At 39.4% G+C, this 17,901-nt stretch overlaps 1 protein-coding gene across 1 annotated transcript in view; it reads right to left on the bottom strand.

Annotated features, from left to right (window-relative positions):
• Nucleotides 1–17,901, bottom strand: part of LOC134627251 (contactin-4) — a 130,201-nt gene that overhangs the window by 43,323 nt on the left and 68,977 nt on the right. Inside the window, exons 3-11 of the mRNA XM_063473207.1 lie at nucleotides 12,776–12,922; nucleotides 9,109–9,232; nucleotides 8,698–8,873; nucleotides 6,211–6,306; nucleotides 3,348–3,551; nucleotides 3,037–3,139; nucleotides 2,710–2,894; nucleotides 247–389; nucleotides 26–155 (exon numbers count right to left, since the gene is read on the bottom strand). Of these exons, the coding sequence (XP_063329277.1) occupies nucleotides 26–155; nucleotides 247–389; nucleotides 2,710–2,894; nucleotides 3,037–3,139; nucleotides 3,348–3,551; nucleotides 6,211–6,306; nucleotides 8,698–8,873; nucleotides 9,109–9,232; nucleotides 12,776–12,836 (1,222 nt within the window). The 5' untranslated portion in view covers nucleotides 12,837–12,922. The remainder of the gene's footprint in view (nucleotides 1–25; nucleotides 156–246; nucleotides 390–2,709; nucleotides 2,895–3,036; nucleotides 3,140–3,347; nucleotides 3,552–6,210; nucleotides 6,307–8,697; nucleotides 8,874–9,108; nucleotides 9,233–12,775; nucleotides 12,923–17,901) is intronic.

Here is a 17,901-nt window from a genome sequence, read left to right as displayed (position 1 = left end):
AAACAGGGCAAACACGACTGCTTACCTACAACCTTGAGCTCAGCACTGGCATACACAGATCCATGCTCATTCTCTGCCACACACTGATACATCCCAGAGTCTGACAGACTAATCTTGGGTATGGTCAGTCTGCCAGCTTCCAAATGGATCCTCTCCTAAACAATAAAAAAAATTGAAAGAAAATGTCAATTATCCTTTTTAATGATTTTGAAACTTGCAGTACTCGTACTCACTCATACATCTTACCTCTGCTTTTAGTGACTGACCATTCTTCAACCATCTGTACGTAGGCCTAGGTTTGCCAATGGCTTTACATTCCCACTGCAGGTTAGCATCGATGGCCATATGGGCATCTTTCAGTGTCTGGACCCACTGTAGATGTTCAGCACCTACAGAAAGACAAATGGTTATGAATATATCCTATGAATTCAAAAATTAATTGCATATATTTGTAAAAGTGTCGTTCTACAAAAATCAATCCTGATGTGACAAATATGGTAATTTAATTAATTAATTAATTTTAGATGAAGAACTACTGCCAAAAAAGGTTTTTGGGAAGACAAAATCCAGTTTGATTACTCATTCTAAGTCATTCACGTGATTGTAGTGAAGGAGAAGGCACACTAGACCAGAGTTCACACTTCTGGTCTTTTCTGATCTCTCCTAGGCAGGAATTAGTGACTTGACTTCATTAGTGACTTGACATGTTGCTGCTGGCAACAGATAAGGAGTGGCAAGTAAAAGAAAAGGTAGTATTGCCTAAGCTGTCTTTGGGTGATTGTAGACTTGACATGCTGCCACAGGTTTGGACCATTTGCAGAGGTTTTACTGTGCCTACTGACAGCTCTGCCATTACAGCATTACGGTGAAAGATGACACCTCTGTACGAAGAGAGCAGCTCTCTCTGTCAGATAGGACCTAATCTTTCTTATGTTATATACTGTATGGCACTGATTCTCTTTGCCAACCAACAGTAAAGAGTTTCAAGTTATGTACAACATGGCCAATCAGTGGAATCATTAATGTAACCAATCTGAAAAACCCAGAAAGAGATCAACTTCAAAAAGCACCCAAAGAGATTCGTAATGACTGTATGAATGATTGTATACATTAGATTTTATAATCCAATTAGATATATAAGATGAGCTACATAAGGATAGGAAATGAATAAGAATTTGGTTCCTTTGTAGGCCGACTGGGAAATGGGCAACATTATTTTCCATGTGAATATGATGGCTTTCTTTGATTTCATGTTCATCTGTTTTGCTATTTGCATGAACACTTGTTGCCCATAAGTCCAAAATAATGATTTGATTGATTGATTGATATAAATATAAAACAATACTATTCTAACCTATACCAGAATAGGTATACCTACAGCAAGTGTGTGTTTTTATAATATACTTGTAGATTGGATAATTATGAACTGATCACTGCTTAGTTTAATTTGATTTGTGTCTTTTCACCTTCACTCTCAGTCTGGTTGTGATTTAGCACTAACACTACTTAGTAAGGGTTAGGCACTAAATTGCACTTTGGTTTTCAGAAAAGATTGTGGTTTAGTTTAGGATATCATATCTCTATTTACTACATTAACCCAGCACATTAAAAATGGCTCTTTAGCAGCATGTTTAAATATAATTCATTTACATTTGTAATGGGATGGAAACCTCTCTGTGCTGTTGCCATAACCTTGTGTATCTCTGAGACAGGTGATACCAGTATTTGGCATCATAGGAGTGAACCAGCTGTTCATGCAGGGCTTGTCTGAAAGTCATACTTTCAGCGTCAGATGTGCAGTATTTAGTTACTTTTAACTTTAAGAAGCTTTAAGCTCTTGCTCACTACTACTTTTAAGTACTGGTTAAAAACTTCCTTCTTTACACTTAACTTTAAGCTCTAGTTAGTTCTACTTTTGACCCTCTGATTTCTTTTAAATTAAAAAAAAACTCTATTGAATTTGTTCTTTTTATGTTTTAATGTGACAGTGTTTCAATGCCATCTCCATCTCCTTTTGAATTCATACTGTGAAGCACCTTGAACTGCATTCATGTGAAATGTGCTGCATAAACAAACCTGCCCGGCGTTACTGCCGCTTTGTGTCAACAGCCATTCACGGCTTAATCTTTAGCACTACTGATGTCAAAACCAGACACCTCAGAATCCACGCTGCATGTACACAAGGTCTACATAAAACAAAGGATCCTGAATCTAGTTCAGACACTGATATCCATCTTTCCTACTTTCTTATCTGCACGTATGGCAGACAGGAGCAGGTGAGACACTGACTCCTCTCTCTGCTTTTAGAAGTCGACTGTGAATATTCGCAGACGGCAGGGATTTCCTGTGATCTACAAATGACCCCTCTAAATATTTGAATTTGACAGTCATATTCAGAGATGGTAAATTTGTCCTGAGATACTGGGAATCATATTTTCTAATTTGAAAATATTTATTACACTGCAGGCAATTCACACTGCTTCCACTGCAATGATCCTAAAAAGCAGGTACAATAAGGACACATGACTTCAAATTATCACGCTTATTATCCTTCCATTAGAACAAACATTAGAAAAAATAATGCTTGAATAAAGGGCTGTTTTCCAATAATTATAGCTCTGACTGAAGGTCTAAATATTACTGAAAAAGAAAAAAAAGGTTATTAGTAGACTCGGATAAGCAAGAAGCAAAATGTTCTTCCTTCCTTACTGTGGAATATAAGTTGCCCTCTGGCAACATTTCGTCCTCTGCTGTTTTCGGCTACACACTCGTACATGCCGGCATCCTCTGGGCGAAAATATGGAATTTCCAGAACCCCGCTGGAGTGGTTGATTTTAATCTTGCCAGGGAGTGGATTTCCATCAGCTCTTCTCCATGAGATGGAAGGCACAGGGCTGCGGAGGTCAAACACAAAGAGGTCACGCAGGCCACATTCCCCTGCTCCACCACGACCAGAAAGACTGCTGCTGCCATGTTTGATAGTAATTGAGGACGCTGCTCTGCAAATATTCCAGTGGACTGTGTTGTGCCACTTACTTTCCTAAGGCAAAGCATTCCAGTTTCACTGACGATCCTTTGGAGACATGAAGGGTGTCAGGAAACTGAACCTCGATCTTTGGCTCGTATTCTCCCATCACCACTGCACAAGGCATAAAAGGAAAATCATATCATTTAAAACGCAAAAGAAGGGCAAGGGCTGTGGCGCAGGTGACAGGTAGTTCGGAGGTTTTGAGATGGTGAAAAAAAGATCACTTTGACATAAAAGCAAAACCACTATTGCACTCAAGACAAGTGATTTATCTCATAGACTGATAACCACAAGGCAGACTGGTGATGGTGATGCTCACCGTCCCTCCGCACCACCACTGGGGTTGGAGAGCTGAACACTGTTGAGTTGGTCATCATGTTTCTCACTGCGCATGTGTAGTTCCCCGCATCCGATGCTTCAACTTTGGCTATGTACAAGTTTCCCGTCTTCTGAGAAATGAAACGACGAGCATCCTGCTGCAGGAAGCTGCGCTGTCCATTGAAAACCCATGAATATTTGATCTCTGGAATAATGGGAACAGGACATGAAATGCAGATAGTGAGGCGCAAAAGAAATAAACTCTCCAGTCACATTTCCAAAATTCCCAGAACAGCAAGACCATAAATACATAACACATACATAGATAATTTAAGGACAAAAGTACAGGCCCACCCACACATTACACTTACAGTGTGGGAGCTGCTCGGCCATGGACACCCATGCTGCAAAGCTCCCGGCACACAGTTTTGGTGCTGATATTAATGCCACAGGAGATTTGGAGTTCTGCACTTATTGAGTCAGCATGGGATTGGCCACTTTTAAGCACTATAATAATTAATTATTAAAAGGTGTGGACCAACACGTTCACTCTATGTAGTTTATCAGGAAATGAGAAATCTATTTTATTTCTCTGTTGAACAAATACAAGATGACTTCAAAGCACATAAGAGTTCAAAGTGTTTTTAGTTAAGCCAAGTTAAGATCAGCTGACCTGCTAGGATGTTGACGCACAAACTTATGGTTGAGCATTTTTATAGTATATGTGGTGACAACAACAATAATAAGTCATCAAGAATGTTCTTTTTGAGAAAAAAATAGGAACTTTTTGGACATTTTTAATTTAATTTAATAAATAATTGAGCCATTTTTCTTCCTTTATTATCATAAATTTGGGCACTATCGTTTATTTTGAGTCGCTCCCCCAAACAACAAATTTGCAGCTGTCTGAAATACTCCAGCGCCCACCTGACTATTTTTCTGCTTTTTAACTGAAAGTTTACATTTGTGTGTTATTTTTTAAAGCTTTGTGCCTTCACTAGGCTTGAAGCGACATGGGACTGGGTGCTGCAGAAAGGTTAGGTAACATGGGAAGCACTGAGAGATGGGCTAAGGTTGCGCTGACACATACAGCAAAAGAATAGCCTCTCTGTTTTGACTCGGATCATTGGGTTGCTCAGCGAGGCTGTCATCACAGGGGACTCCAGCAGAAGAATGCAGGTTGGATAAAAGTTGAACCCAGCACTGGGACTTTTTTTGGCAATATTGGTCAACCCTCTAGCTATCAAAAATGTACAGAGTTGGTTAGAGTTCTATGTTATGTGTTATAAAAACACTGGAGGATCATATTTTATTATCTTGGAGCATTTTTTGATGTGAACGCAGAGTTTCGGGTTATTTTAGATGGCTTCATTGTTCCTGCCTTATCTGTTGAGCATGTGGAATATGGCAACAACACTTATGGTTATTAGTCTCTAACTTTATAAAAAATTATTCTACACTTCTGAAACAAATTTAAAAAACACAGAAAGGACTGATAAACAGGCCAATGTATGAGTGCAAAGTGCAAAGAAAAGCGAAAGAGAGCTAAGAAGAGTGAGAAGAGTCTGCAGGGAATGCCGAATGAACTTTGCTATTAGTGCAGCCCGCCCGTATCAGACACATGACATTCTGCAGTCAGCCCTTTTGACTGGGCAGATGGTAAAAAAAAAAAGAGAGAAAGAAAAAAGTCCCACTTGCTTTCCTTCAGGGAAAGCTGTGAATTAAAATCATTACAAGGAAAGTCAGGGCAGTAACTGACAGACCTTTCATGATTAGAGACTATCAGAGAGTGGGTCTGTTGAAGAGCTGCAGTCTCACAGCAACAGAGGACTTGCAGGCACATAATCTCATGTCCTCTGACAGAGTTTAACTCACAGAGCAGCTCCTTTTAGGCCACTTACCTATTGATTGCTCTGAAAAGCTTCAAATGTCTCCTTTTTTAATAAGGTGCATCAGTGTATTCCTCAAGTGGTGCATCAACAAGTATTAAAGAAGCTTTAACATTATCTAAAGGTGGAGGGGAAAAAACACTCTGTTTCCCAACATTTTTGTTCCATTTTAAAAACACCTCCAGCTACTGTGGCGTTATCACATCGTACAAATCCCATCAAATGTTTCACTATGCTTCATTTAAGAGGAAAAATAAAGAAATTGAGGGGTTTTTTGTTGTTATTTTTTTTTAAACAGGAAGGGAGGGAATGCTGGAGGGCAAATTGCTAAAGTGTGGATTCCCACGTGGCAGCAGGATTCAGTTGGAAACAGAGAGCGGAGAAAGGCTGGTATGCTGGCGTGAAATTGTGCTGGTGGGCATCGAATGGCTGCAGGAGTGTGGACCACTTTGAGGGTCTGCTAATCAGTAGCACACAGACACATGAGCCGACTCACTGCTGTGCCGCGGGATAAATGCTCCCGCGGCCGCACCAGCCACCGGCAGCCTTTATTACCCAACAGATAACCTGCCCACATCCAGGAAAAAAAAAAAATGACAGTCGGGGAAGTGGAGCACTGGAGACTTTATAGATGACAGCATGGTCACAGATCATATGGGCAAGAAAAGTGAGCTCAAGGTTAAGAAGTATGAGGCTATGAACTATAGATGAAGGCATGGGTCTAGGCAGGTAGAGCTGCAGCTGATCATAAAAAGTTCCCTGTCTGACAGATAAGGAGAAGTGAGTGGAAAACAGTATGTCACGGTTCTGAGGGAAGAGCTGCAGAAAGAGAAAGTGGGAAGGCATAAAAACAAAGAAGACGCCGCAGTGTTACAGCGAGATAATAAGCAGCAGAGTAAGGGAACAATAAAGATTGCTGAGGCAAGCAGGAGTGTGAAAGCACAGCAGACAAAGAGTCAGGAAGGTGCGCTGTACCTCCGTAATGGGGCGGGGGTCCACAGAGCAGAACCACGGCCTGACCCTCTCTCACCGACACCGTGTTCCTCGTCTTGCTGCTGAAGTTCTGCAGAACTGTTGAGCGCAAAACACATCAATAACTTTTCAGGGTCTGACAGCTGTAATAACTTCTTTTACGTGCGGGCGGCATCCGGGGGAAGGGCGTTTTAATCCTGCACAACATTTCCCAGTTTGTTCATATCGCTTACAAGTCAAACCCAACAGCCCCCTGTTCATATCATGGCATGCACTAGAGACCAGGCAGAGGGTACACCAAAATGCTCCTCTCCAATCGCGCTTTAGAGATTACTTTCACCTTTAATTAAATGCTGCTGTGCTGCGTGAGACAATAAGCAGTGGGGAGACATATCAATTCCACCGTCAGAGAAATACCATCAAGTCCCGGGAGGGGAGCAAGCAAATATCAGCGGTTGTCAAACCAGAAATCAACTGATTAAAAGTCCCTCCAAATCAAGACGTGCAGGCTTCATTCCTTCATGCATTCCATCAGAGCTGCAGACTAGTGTGCAGAGGTAACACACTTACTGTAACTGCTGTCATCCGTGTAACACTACTTTTTGTTTTTTGTTGCATTTACTTTTGACATGTGATTTTTTTTTCCAGGTTTCAAAAACAACAGAAAAAAAATTGATGCTGTGCATTAATTAGGTTTTAAAAACCACTAAAGAAGGCAAACAAGAAATGCACTGTTTGACCAAAACAGGAAGTGTTAGACAAAAACAAGACTGGCAATCTCAGTAGCTAAACAAGTAAACAGCTCTTTTTCTGGCAATACTTTACCCTATCCAGTGGAAATATAGTAAGGGCACCAAGTTGTTTCTTTTTTGGTTGCTTCTTTTATGCTCAGTCACACTACAGAAAAAAAATGATGGCAAAAATCTGTGCTTGCCTGGTGATTTTTCTGCATGTAGCTGCAGCGACCAACTGGTCAACCAGAAGTTGAGCTTACAACACCCTCAGCCTCTGGACAATCACTTTCAACCACAAGGGGACACAGGTTGCATGGTGTAAGGCAACCTGGCCTCTAACAATCACGGTCCGACTGCAGTGAAACAGAGTCAGTCTGCGCTGATGAGCTCAACTCGTCTGCTACACACCTCTTTGCAACAGTTGAATCAACTCAGTTATTTACCAACGGGCTTTAACAGCAAGGTTTTCGAGCAGCTATCAGTCCTGTAGCAACTACATCACTATTTGTTTCTAATATAAAAGGTAAGAGTTGCCATAAATCTGGTCGTAGGGGGGTTGCCAACCACAGTTTTAATTAGTGAGTGAATATGAGCCGCCTTCATCCAGTACTTTTGTTAAACTTCTTTGGGCATGACTTACCTCTACAACAAAGAGAAGCTCACACTCCACAATGTGGCGGGGCGTGGTCTGGACATAACTGCGGATGCCGTGCAGGTGCGTGCGCCTTCCCAGCACGGCATTCGCAATCATGTCCCGTCTTAAAATCTGTACTGGTTCCTGTTTTGAGTGTTGTTGTTGGAATGTTCGGCTGAGCTAGGAAACTGCAGCCGTGTGTGTCTGTGAACAGCAACCGAGTGTGTAAATAAAAGTTAATGCTGAAAAGCATGTATGTGTCGTCAGGTCTGCCGTGGGTTCTTTACACACAGTTTTTATCAGTGATTAATTATTAAAAAACAACTTTGCAAACAAAGGCCAGAACAATTACATCAGCAAACTTGAATTTGTTCATTTCACAGCTAATTCTTTTTTAATCTAACTCCGTTTCATTGCTTAGTTTTCCCCTGGTCGTCCACGCTGGACCTGCAGAGGCTACACACCTTGTTAGCAGTGCACCACAACAGTTGGCTTATGGCCATACTTAGGTGTTGGCAGATTAAACATGATGAACTTCTCATCAGAGAAGCTTCTGTGGGTCTGAAATAGCTGTTTAATGACCACAAAGCTTACAATATGCTATATTGATAATATTGTACTGGATGTAAATATATTTTATATGGAACACTTAGAGGGACATCACAACTGTCATCTAACAAGATTTACTAGCAAAGCATTAAGAGTAACATGAGTATAAAAACTGGGATCAGATTTCAATATTTCTGAATATCTTACCATTCAAATAAGGCAAAACAGCCAAAAACAACCATTATCTCTGTCCAGTATCATGGTCTTGCCCAGAACAGAATACAGAATACTTCTGGGGTTTAAACACCTGGCCTGACGAATAAAATATTGTGTTCTGGGATTTTTCACGATCTCCTGACATTTTAAAGACCAAATAAATCAAATGATTAACCAGGGAAATTATAATAGAGATAAATGGAATTAATCATCGGTCGCAGCCCCACTCTAACTGTTTTGCATTCCGTTGAGTCACACATAATATCACACCGAGTCAAAATGGGGTGGGAGAGTGGGATTTTTTTTCAGTGCTGTGACAGTATATGCATATTTTAAAAAAAATCAGAATCAACTCACATGCAAACTGGACTTTTGCCTCCCTGCTGACGACAGTCCCGAATGTGTTGGTGGCAATGCACTGATACACTCCCCCGTGATTGATGACATGAGGGTTACTGATCAGCAGGTTCCCCTCTACAAGGCTGTAGTTTAGATCTGAGTCCGTGTTTATGTCTCTTCCATCTACCTTCCACCTGTACAGACAGACTGATGAAGACTGAAGCATTGGCACCATCAATGAAAAGTGATGCTGGCCAAGAACATGTAGCTTTCCTACTTTTCCAGAAAGCATCGCACAAGGACACCAATGACTAAACACAAATACTTATAGTGAACGACTGCATTAAAATATAAATGGGTTCTGTAAATTTGATCCCACACGCTGTAGTCTCACTATGTAGATAAACAAAAAGCTGTCAAACCACTCACCTATAAAGCGGAGGTGGGTTCCCTTTTGCTTTGCAGTTAATAAACACCTGCTTATCATCAGTGCTCATTGGGAAAATACTGTCGCTAGGCTCCTGGGTGAAGACGGGACCATGGCGTGTAGTCTCTGCAGAGAGAGAAAAAAAATAAGAAAAATACAATGAAAAAAAAAGCACTCATTGCTCAGAAAACTGTGTGTGAACTTAACACCTATTGTAATTAGCTGCCAACATGGCTCCTTGAGCAGATCCTGCATTTAATAAACGCTCTTGTGCACATGTCATGAGGCAGATAATACATTATGATGAAAGAGCAATTAACCAAAGATAACCCTCAAGCATTTTGGCTAACTGACTGAGTTTTTCTTCCTCCTCTCCTGTCCTCATTCTTACACATCCACAGTTATGATCGTAAATCTGTGCAGCACATAAATACATTTGAGTAACACATGGCTGACAATCTTAAGCAATCTTTTACTACAACAATTCAAAGAAAACATTTCAACTAATTATTGCTGCAAAAAATAGCTCACCCACACACTAACACATGTGGGTCTTTCATACACTTAAATACTCATGCTAACAAATGTTTGGACTGTTCAAACTGTGATACAAACTCAACTTCTGACAAGCTGACCTGACTGGAAATAGAGTTTAGAAAGGCACACATCTGTGTTTATATGAGATCACGAGTCACGCTGAACGTGAAGATAAAGCCTGAGTCCAGAAAACCTCTCTCTCACACACACTTCTCTCTCTCTCTCTCTCCCTGATGAAAGTGTGGTAGGACTTAGATCATAGAAAGGGTGTAAATCTACTTCTAAAGCTTTGATTATTCCAAGGAAAGCAGTGTCCTCGGGAAAGATGGAGTCTTTGTAGACCTAGACCAGGAGAGATGGGTGTTGGCCAGAAAGGTGAATCCATGTATCTATATAAAAACATGTTTTACACACAGCACACCAGTGGCAAAGTCTGATGATGAAATGATGATGAGAAATACTTTATTTATCCCATATTTGAGATTTTATTTTGTTGTAGCAGCTGAAATAATGATGAAATGTTACTACTACCATTACTACTACTACTACTACTACTACTACTAATAATAATAATAAGAAGAAGAAGAACAAGAAGAAACAAAATGCATCATCATTAGTAATCATATCATTGGTCAACATGTTTTCAGTGGTTCTCAGCTTCAGGTATACAGGTATATATGATATGTATTTCGCTGGTGCTACTTCTATGTGTCACAATGCTTTCAACAGTGTACTGTGAAAGGAAATAAAATTTATTGAGGAGTATTTTCATATGCTTTAAAAAACATGTTACTTTACCTCGCAGCATTACAGATTTCCTTTCCTTTTGATTTGAAATTTGATACTTCAAAAATTCCAATTTGTTCTGATTTCATGAAAATTGGATGAATAGTTTAGTGCCGAAAATTTAGCCGACAAAATGTATTTTAGCCACTTCTGGTCTCAAGCTGACAAAGTAGCATATCATAAAAATCAGAGTCAAACAACAATTTTAAGCATCTTTTTCAGTTTAAGTGGCAGAAACTCTTTTCCTGGAAATCCCTGACTAGCTAACTTCCTCCTAATGATATCACACACATTGTGAAAGATGGCAAACATTTCCCAAGCACAGCTGAAACTATGACTTCTGGCAAAGCAGCTTCTACAAAGTATTGAATCAATAGTCCAAATATAAACGAGAGTGTTGAGCTTGTGATTATTGCAAACATTTCTAACATGTTTTTGCTCCGTCTTTGGAGGCCGTTGAGTGCACATTGATGGGAAAACATTTTTTTTATTAAAATGCCAAAAGACAACAAATACATGAAAGTACAGAAAAGCAAAACACAGAATCCAGTTTAAGCTGAATTACATGTCGAGAATAATTAGAAAGATGGACAAGTAACCCAGCTGGCTAATTGAATTATGTTTTATTTCATCTTTGTTTTAATGCAAGTAGGATGACTTGGTTAAGATGTTTACACGAGAGCCGCAGTAATCAAAGTAGTGTCCCATTCTGCTTATAATCTAATTAGAAGAGCGCATGCAAAGCTGTATACATGTTGTCTGAGCATGCATGTCTGCTCTGTCAAGCTTGTTGTTTTGGTTTCCTCCAGCCAAACTATCAATACACAGGAGTAATTAACTGATATTGCACTAATTAGTCCCGTGAAATCTATCGTTTCTTTAGCAGATGCACGCGGCCACACTGTGGCACTCGCCCTCCCTTTCCTCCGACCACGTGTGTCATACGCCCAAGCTGCACGGCAGCGCTGCTCCGGGGGAAAAAAATTGTCCATTTGTCTTTTGGTGCTCTTGAAAGGATGAGGTGCTTTTCTTTTATAATACAGTCTTTAACCTTGACTAGGACAAAAAGCGCTCCCTCCCACACCATCATCACCATCATCCTAATGAGAGTGGGAGTCTTTGCCTCTGGTAAGGGCCTTGTTTCCCCAACCTCTGAGGGAAGTGCTTCATTTTTTTACCCTGTTTGTGGTGTCCTTTAAATTAAACAAATTAATGAACCTTTAATAGCGGGGCTATTTCACCTGGGAAACGATTGGGTTGGTTTGAGTTTATGCTCGCGAACAGACCTGCCCTGAAAACACGCCAACTGGACTGACCACCAGCACACATGAACACACACATACAAATTAATCTTAATTAGATTTCCTGGGAATGCAAGTGAATGTGCGCTCCGTAGTGAGCGTATGTATGTAGAGTATAGCGTGCAATGACATGTGCATAACCCTCTATTCTCTGCTCTGTGACTGCAGACTACATTATGCGCCTCGGTGAAAATGCTGACTTGAGTCGAGGCTCTAAATCAATGGGAATGCAAGCATAAATAACAATACAATAGACCCCACTCCATATGCTGTATAAATTTAAATGTATTCCTTGATGCCTTGTAAACGGTTGGCTTGAGTTGAGTATACAGTATATTCTTCAAAAGTGACTGTCAACATTAAATCTCTACGCTTCGCAGGTTGCCATGTTCAGAGCTCTTAGCGAGATTTTAATGCCTTAGCTGTAACTCATGCAGGTATTAGGAAAATAAAGTCTAATGCTCATCTGCTTTTCTCAAAGAGCATCTCAGCACACTGCGAACCTGTGCTGCTGGGGAAGAGGCACAGAATAATTGAGTGTTGAGGAAAGAGTTAGTATGGATTTTTACAGTGCTCTGCCACAATTCATGGAAGTGGCAGCAGCTGGACATAAAGCAAGAAAATTGCATAATAAAACAGCGAGGCATAAAAAGACAAGAGACAGTGAGTCCTGCATCGGATGCAAGTCTCTTTTCAAATGTTACTCTTAACAATGATTCACATCATGAGTCTGAGGTGCTCTGAAAGGAAAATATGAACTCTGATTGTGGCTTAGCGCTATTATCAAAATGTCAATATGGTGATGCACAAAAGTTTTACTATTTCCTACTAAACAGTCTAAACACTGATTTTAATGAACAAAATGGATCAAGATTTTACCCACAAGCAAAACTAATATGTGATTTTTGAGGTTTCTATCTTTCGGTTTGATGTGCAATAGTAACATAAACATGCATTAAGAAAAGGGAAGCCCTTCCTTGCTCGAGATCCACTGTATTCATATTAGGTGTGTGTTATAAAAAGGCGACTTCAATTGGCATCTCACCAGCAAGGCACTCTTTGAGTGACAGAAGGATTAACAGTTCCCATGGCAACAACATCTTCATTTTCCAAGGTCAAAGATTCTCCTTCTTCCCATCCAGTTGCCAGAGAGTGCAGAATATTTCCTGGGCAAACGCTCCTCCGTTTGGCTCTGAAAGAGATGGAAGGTAAATGTGTTGGTGTGAAGATGAGGAGATGCAGTCTACATCGAGCCTGCTAGGGAAGAGAAAAAAATAAGAAAAAGATGGAACTTGTGGAAAACCGGTGAGCCATTAATAATTCATTCAACCAAATAAGCAGAGCCAAAATCCCATGCCGAAAGGCCAGCTAGCAGTCGATGGGGGAGTTGATATTTGGTGTACACACTGCTACACTATCTCCAAGAGAAACTCAAGCAGAAAAAAACCCCAAACTGTACAATATGTGTGGTAAGTTTATCACAATGATGAATGGAAACAGACATATTATTGGAGAAAAGCTTCAAACTTTTGACATTAACTTAGAATTAATAAGCAAATTTTTAATTGTTTGGGACTCTGTCGGGTCGGATTATATGTAATAAAGAGGTAATAACACATATAGCTGCTTTTGAGTAGCTCTATTGTTCAACATATTGTATCTAGACATAACATCTGCCATGTTTTTAAAATGATCGGTGGCTCAAATATCTAAGAGTCACACAGAAACACAAGCTGATTTTTGCAGCTCCAAAGAGCATTTTAGTTTATTATTATTTAGCTCCCACAACCTATTTTGTCACGCATACCTTATTCATTAGTGGCTTCTTCCAAACACAAGAGGAAGGAGTTCTTAGGTAGCAGCTATAGCGGGGGCACAAGCATTTTAGAGCTGATTAGCCAAATATTTACCTCAGGAGACGGTGGTCTTGAATTTGTCAAATGAAGCAAACTTGTAATGAATGCTAATGTTGCTTCATATGTAATTAGGCATGTGTTTGCTTACAAGTTAAACATAACAACTAAATGTTAATAATATGCCAGTTTTGTGTTTACAGCTTGTTTTTCCTTGCCCTGTAAGTGTGTGGACACGGTAGACTAATGATTTAAAGCTGTGTAAACAGAGCCTGACATCTTTGTGACATGCTATTAGCGCCTGTGTTGAAAGAAAAAGGAAAGATATAGTATAACTACTATAAGGGTACATGTGTTTATGCTATTTTGTTGCATTATTGTCTTTAGTTTAGTTTTACACACTTTATATGTATTTGAAAAGAGTTTTGTGGAATGCATGTGTGAAGCTTCTACGGTCTTAAGAGTTGCAATCTTTTTCTTTTATTTCATTTTATTCTATATTATATTTGGACAAAAGACGTGAAAGCTTCAGTGCTTCAGTCAAAAAGTAGTGCTTTGGGGTCATGTGACTAAAACAGTAAGGACAATGCTGTCATGTATGTAGGCTACTTTTCTTACATTTGAAACAAACACATAATACTCTTTTAAATACTGAAAAAAACTTAAAAAATGAAAACAGGGAAATGAATTCTTCTCTGATTTATAGAACAAATTTATAGATTGGCAGATTTATAGATCAAATATTCAGAGTGAACATCTGTGCAAACTATGTGCTTGGAAAGAGTTGGTCATGCTGAGTCTTAGCCTGTGTGTGCCATGACCACAGTACGTGTTTAAATCTGACTGAGTTATGACTTGGAAATGAAGTTCAACCACTGATGCAAATTGCGACACTCGGTTACCGAGCTTCTTAAAGTATTTGTCTGCATGAGCTGTGTGTCACACATGGCTGTGTTGATAATGATTCAAATCAGCAGGTCAAACTAAAATAACAAATGTGACGCTTTTGGATCACTGTCAGGAGGCTGCCTTTTCAACTTGCTAACTATATTTGACTCTCTGTTCATGGAAAGCAAAGCAGAATCCACAAAGCTGACACAGCATTTATGCAACACGTACCTAAAAATGTACCAAATCGAACTCTGACCCCAAACATTATTAGACCGCCTGCCATATTATAAGAGATATGGATATGTTGACCCCCCAAGATTTATTAAGTACATGTTTACCACACATTTTGCCTTCAATAAAGATAGGAAACAAACATTTCATTGCACTAGCTTTGTACTGACTAATGGTTAACACACTGTTTTAACTTATATAAGCTTAACTTGTATGTAAAATATAAAAACAAAAGTCAGAAAACCTGCCAAGTTCTTTTTTCCAGGTATAAATATTTGCTCATTTTGTACTCTGCAGTGAAGAATGGCCCCAAACTCCTCTTGAACCTGCAGTTTTGCTCTGCAGCTTTAAATGCTTGTTTGACGTTGCTGCCAAAGGATTTTTAACCAGTTATTAAAAGTGGGGTTTTTTTCAGCAGCAAAGGGAATGTTTAAATGCTCTGTAAAAATAAATAACTAAATGAAGAAGAAAAAGCCAAACAAAACCCCCAAAATATCAAATGAGCATATTTTAACACATTTTTGCGCTTTTCTGAACTTTTGACTGATTTACTAAGAATGGCACATTTGGACTAAAGTTCAGGCAACTTGATGTTTCCTGTTACGATGCAATCGACGTCAGATGAGATGTATTCCCGCCTTGAGTTGAGTAAAGTATAAACACTATACCCTCCTAGTTTCAAACAGATCTTTTCCTATAGAAGGGAAATGCCATAACCACTCGAATCAAGGTTCTTCATGTTGCTACAGCTGTATTTATAAAGCACTGTCAAATAAGAAAGTTCAATTACTGCGCTTCAACTGCTTCAAAAAACGAATTAAAATGAACTGTATTATTGTCAGACAACAAGTAAAATGAAAATGCATGACTGAGTGATCAAGCCTGTGGCAAAAAAACTCTTTTTTTTTTTACTTTCCCTCTAAATAATATAATATTGAGGTGTCAACAAACAGCAATCAAGGTATTAAATGTGGTTTTGGAGAATTATTACATCCCTAATATCCAGTGTTTGATACATTTCCAGTGATTGAACAAAATGTCAGTGTTGTACAACAATGCCACAAAGGCAAAGAGGGAACGCATACTGAAAGCTAAACTGTGTTTGTATGCGTACAACACTAACTACAGTGAACAAGAACAGTTAAAACTTGTACATTCACCTTAATTTTACTGACAATCAGATTGACTGAATGCTGCTCAGACAAGTGCAAACAAATTTCACTTACACTCATGAGGAGCACATGGATGATAGTGTTATCTGCAGGGTTTCCTCGAGGGTAACTTAGCCTCCTGCAGTCTTCTTCTTTAGTAGTCTTCTGTGTAACTCAAAAATCCCTGTTACACAGCTTTGAGAAAATTTATTAGGGTAACTACTGTAAGGTGAAGTTTGTTAGACTGGCAAGGTTGTTGTAAATTTTGGAGACAAATAAATTTGAAAACCTTACTTGAATGAACAATTGCTAGCTGCAGTTAATCAAGACAAAAAAACAAACAAACAAAAAAAAAAAACAGGTGCTAAAACAGATAATGTCCGCAACCACAACATTAAATATTCCTTTTTTTTTTTATTTCATCTCAGTTCTTTTAACAATTTGGCCCGGACAGATGAATGTAAGAAAAACGCAAATCAAAATCATGAATAGGAGAAGGGAGAATGGACGTGTAGGGAGGAAATGCGGTCAATTTTTTCTTCTCTCTATTATTTATTCTGAGAGAGCTCAGTAGTGTTCATCCAAGCTTCGTCTTGTCAGTCATCATCATTGATTTGGTTTCCACTTTTTTAACCTTCAGCCTTTTTGTTTGTCATCCTGCCCACAGCCTTGTCATGAGTCTCAATCAAATACAGAAGGACTGATCAATAAAAGTTGTGGTTGATGTCTTTCCTTATGAGACTCACTAGATTGATGCATTTCCTGTTGTGCAGAAATGCAATGAAGAAACTTTATCCATCTAACAACAGAAGCCAGTCTTTTGACCTACTTAGGCTTCTGAGGTGTGAAATGTTCCCTTCTTTCAATAAACTGCCTCGCGTTGTGCTATTCTCAGCCTACTTTAGAGTCTGAGGTAATTATATGTTGATTAAGGTGCTGGATGAAGAGATTCTAAATGAATGACACCAAGCTGCATATGGTAATTACAGTTAGATGCGAGGCTTTTATTTTGGCCCAGAAGACACTTTCAATCGATGTGAAATGTTTTCCAGACATTTTGTCAAAATGCCTATCTGTGATCAATGCTGTTATAGACCAGCACCTGTAAGTAATTCCTAATCAATATGTTTTAAAATTCAGACACACTTGCTAAGTGCCATGTGAGCAGAACTCAGAACAAGTCAAATTAGACTTGGATGAAAACACTGAAAAAGCAGATCTTTTGCTTCTTTGCTTTTCACTGACAGTTACTACCGTGCCTTTTAAAGAGTTTCAGAGAGTTGAAAGCTCGTATAAGAAGATAAGAAGATCTAGCTGCACTCTTTGAGGTATAACTTGTAGATAGGACTGCATTATCTATATTAATCCTCCCATCATTCATTTTTGCATGTGAGTCAAAGACAGGCCATTTGCCAATATGAAGATACCAGATTAGGAATTAGAGTCGTTGGTATTTCATGGATTGTGAGGATATGAAACCATTAAAGCCAATAGGAGAGGTTGCCTAACAAGCCCCTGCAGCCTAAAGCCATTAGTAGACTTGCTCTGCTCGCTGACAGATGTTAATTTATGTTCAGTCGTCCACTTTCACTTTTGGGATGATCAACTTTATTCTGTCCACTTGCAAACATCCTCGTTTGTTCATCATTCAAAGTCGGGTTCAAGGATTCTGGTCGCATTTAGCAATAGACAGTAGCTATTTATGCGTAGTGCAGAGGCCCCAATCCCATAAGGTATATAAGTGAGGGAGCGGGCACTGTTCCCGTGTCAGACAGCACAAGTCTCTTTTAATGATGCATAGGTCCTTGGCATCCTCAGGGAGGATGTGTTTCTTGGTCACAGTCCAGAAATTTAAAGCAGTTGCTTGTGATCCCCATGATTAATTTATATACCCTAGAAAAAATACAATGGTAATAATTCTTGTGCCCAGTGGATGGTGGTCGCAGGTGTTGGAAATACCAAATGGGATGAGGCCAAGCTAATGGTGCCTGGAAGGGAAACTATCTGTCAAGGATAATCCCTAATACTGTAACACCCAGCATAGA

This window comes from Pelmatolapia mariae, linkage group LG5, assembly GCF_036321145.2.
Source record: "Pelmatolapia mariae isolate MD_Pm_ZW linkage group LG5, Pm_UMD_F_2, whole genome shotgun sequence".
NCBI lineage: Eukaryota > Metazoa > Chordata > Actinopteri > Cichliformes > Cichlidae > Pelmatolapia > Pelmatolapia mariae.
The sequence above is the reverse complement of the archived record's forward strand: the minus strand, read 5'-3'. Positions and strand labels throughout refer to the sequence as shown.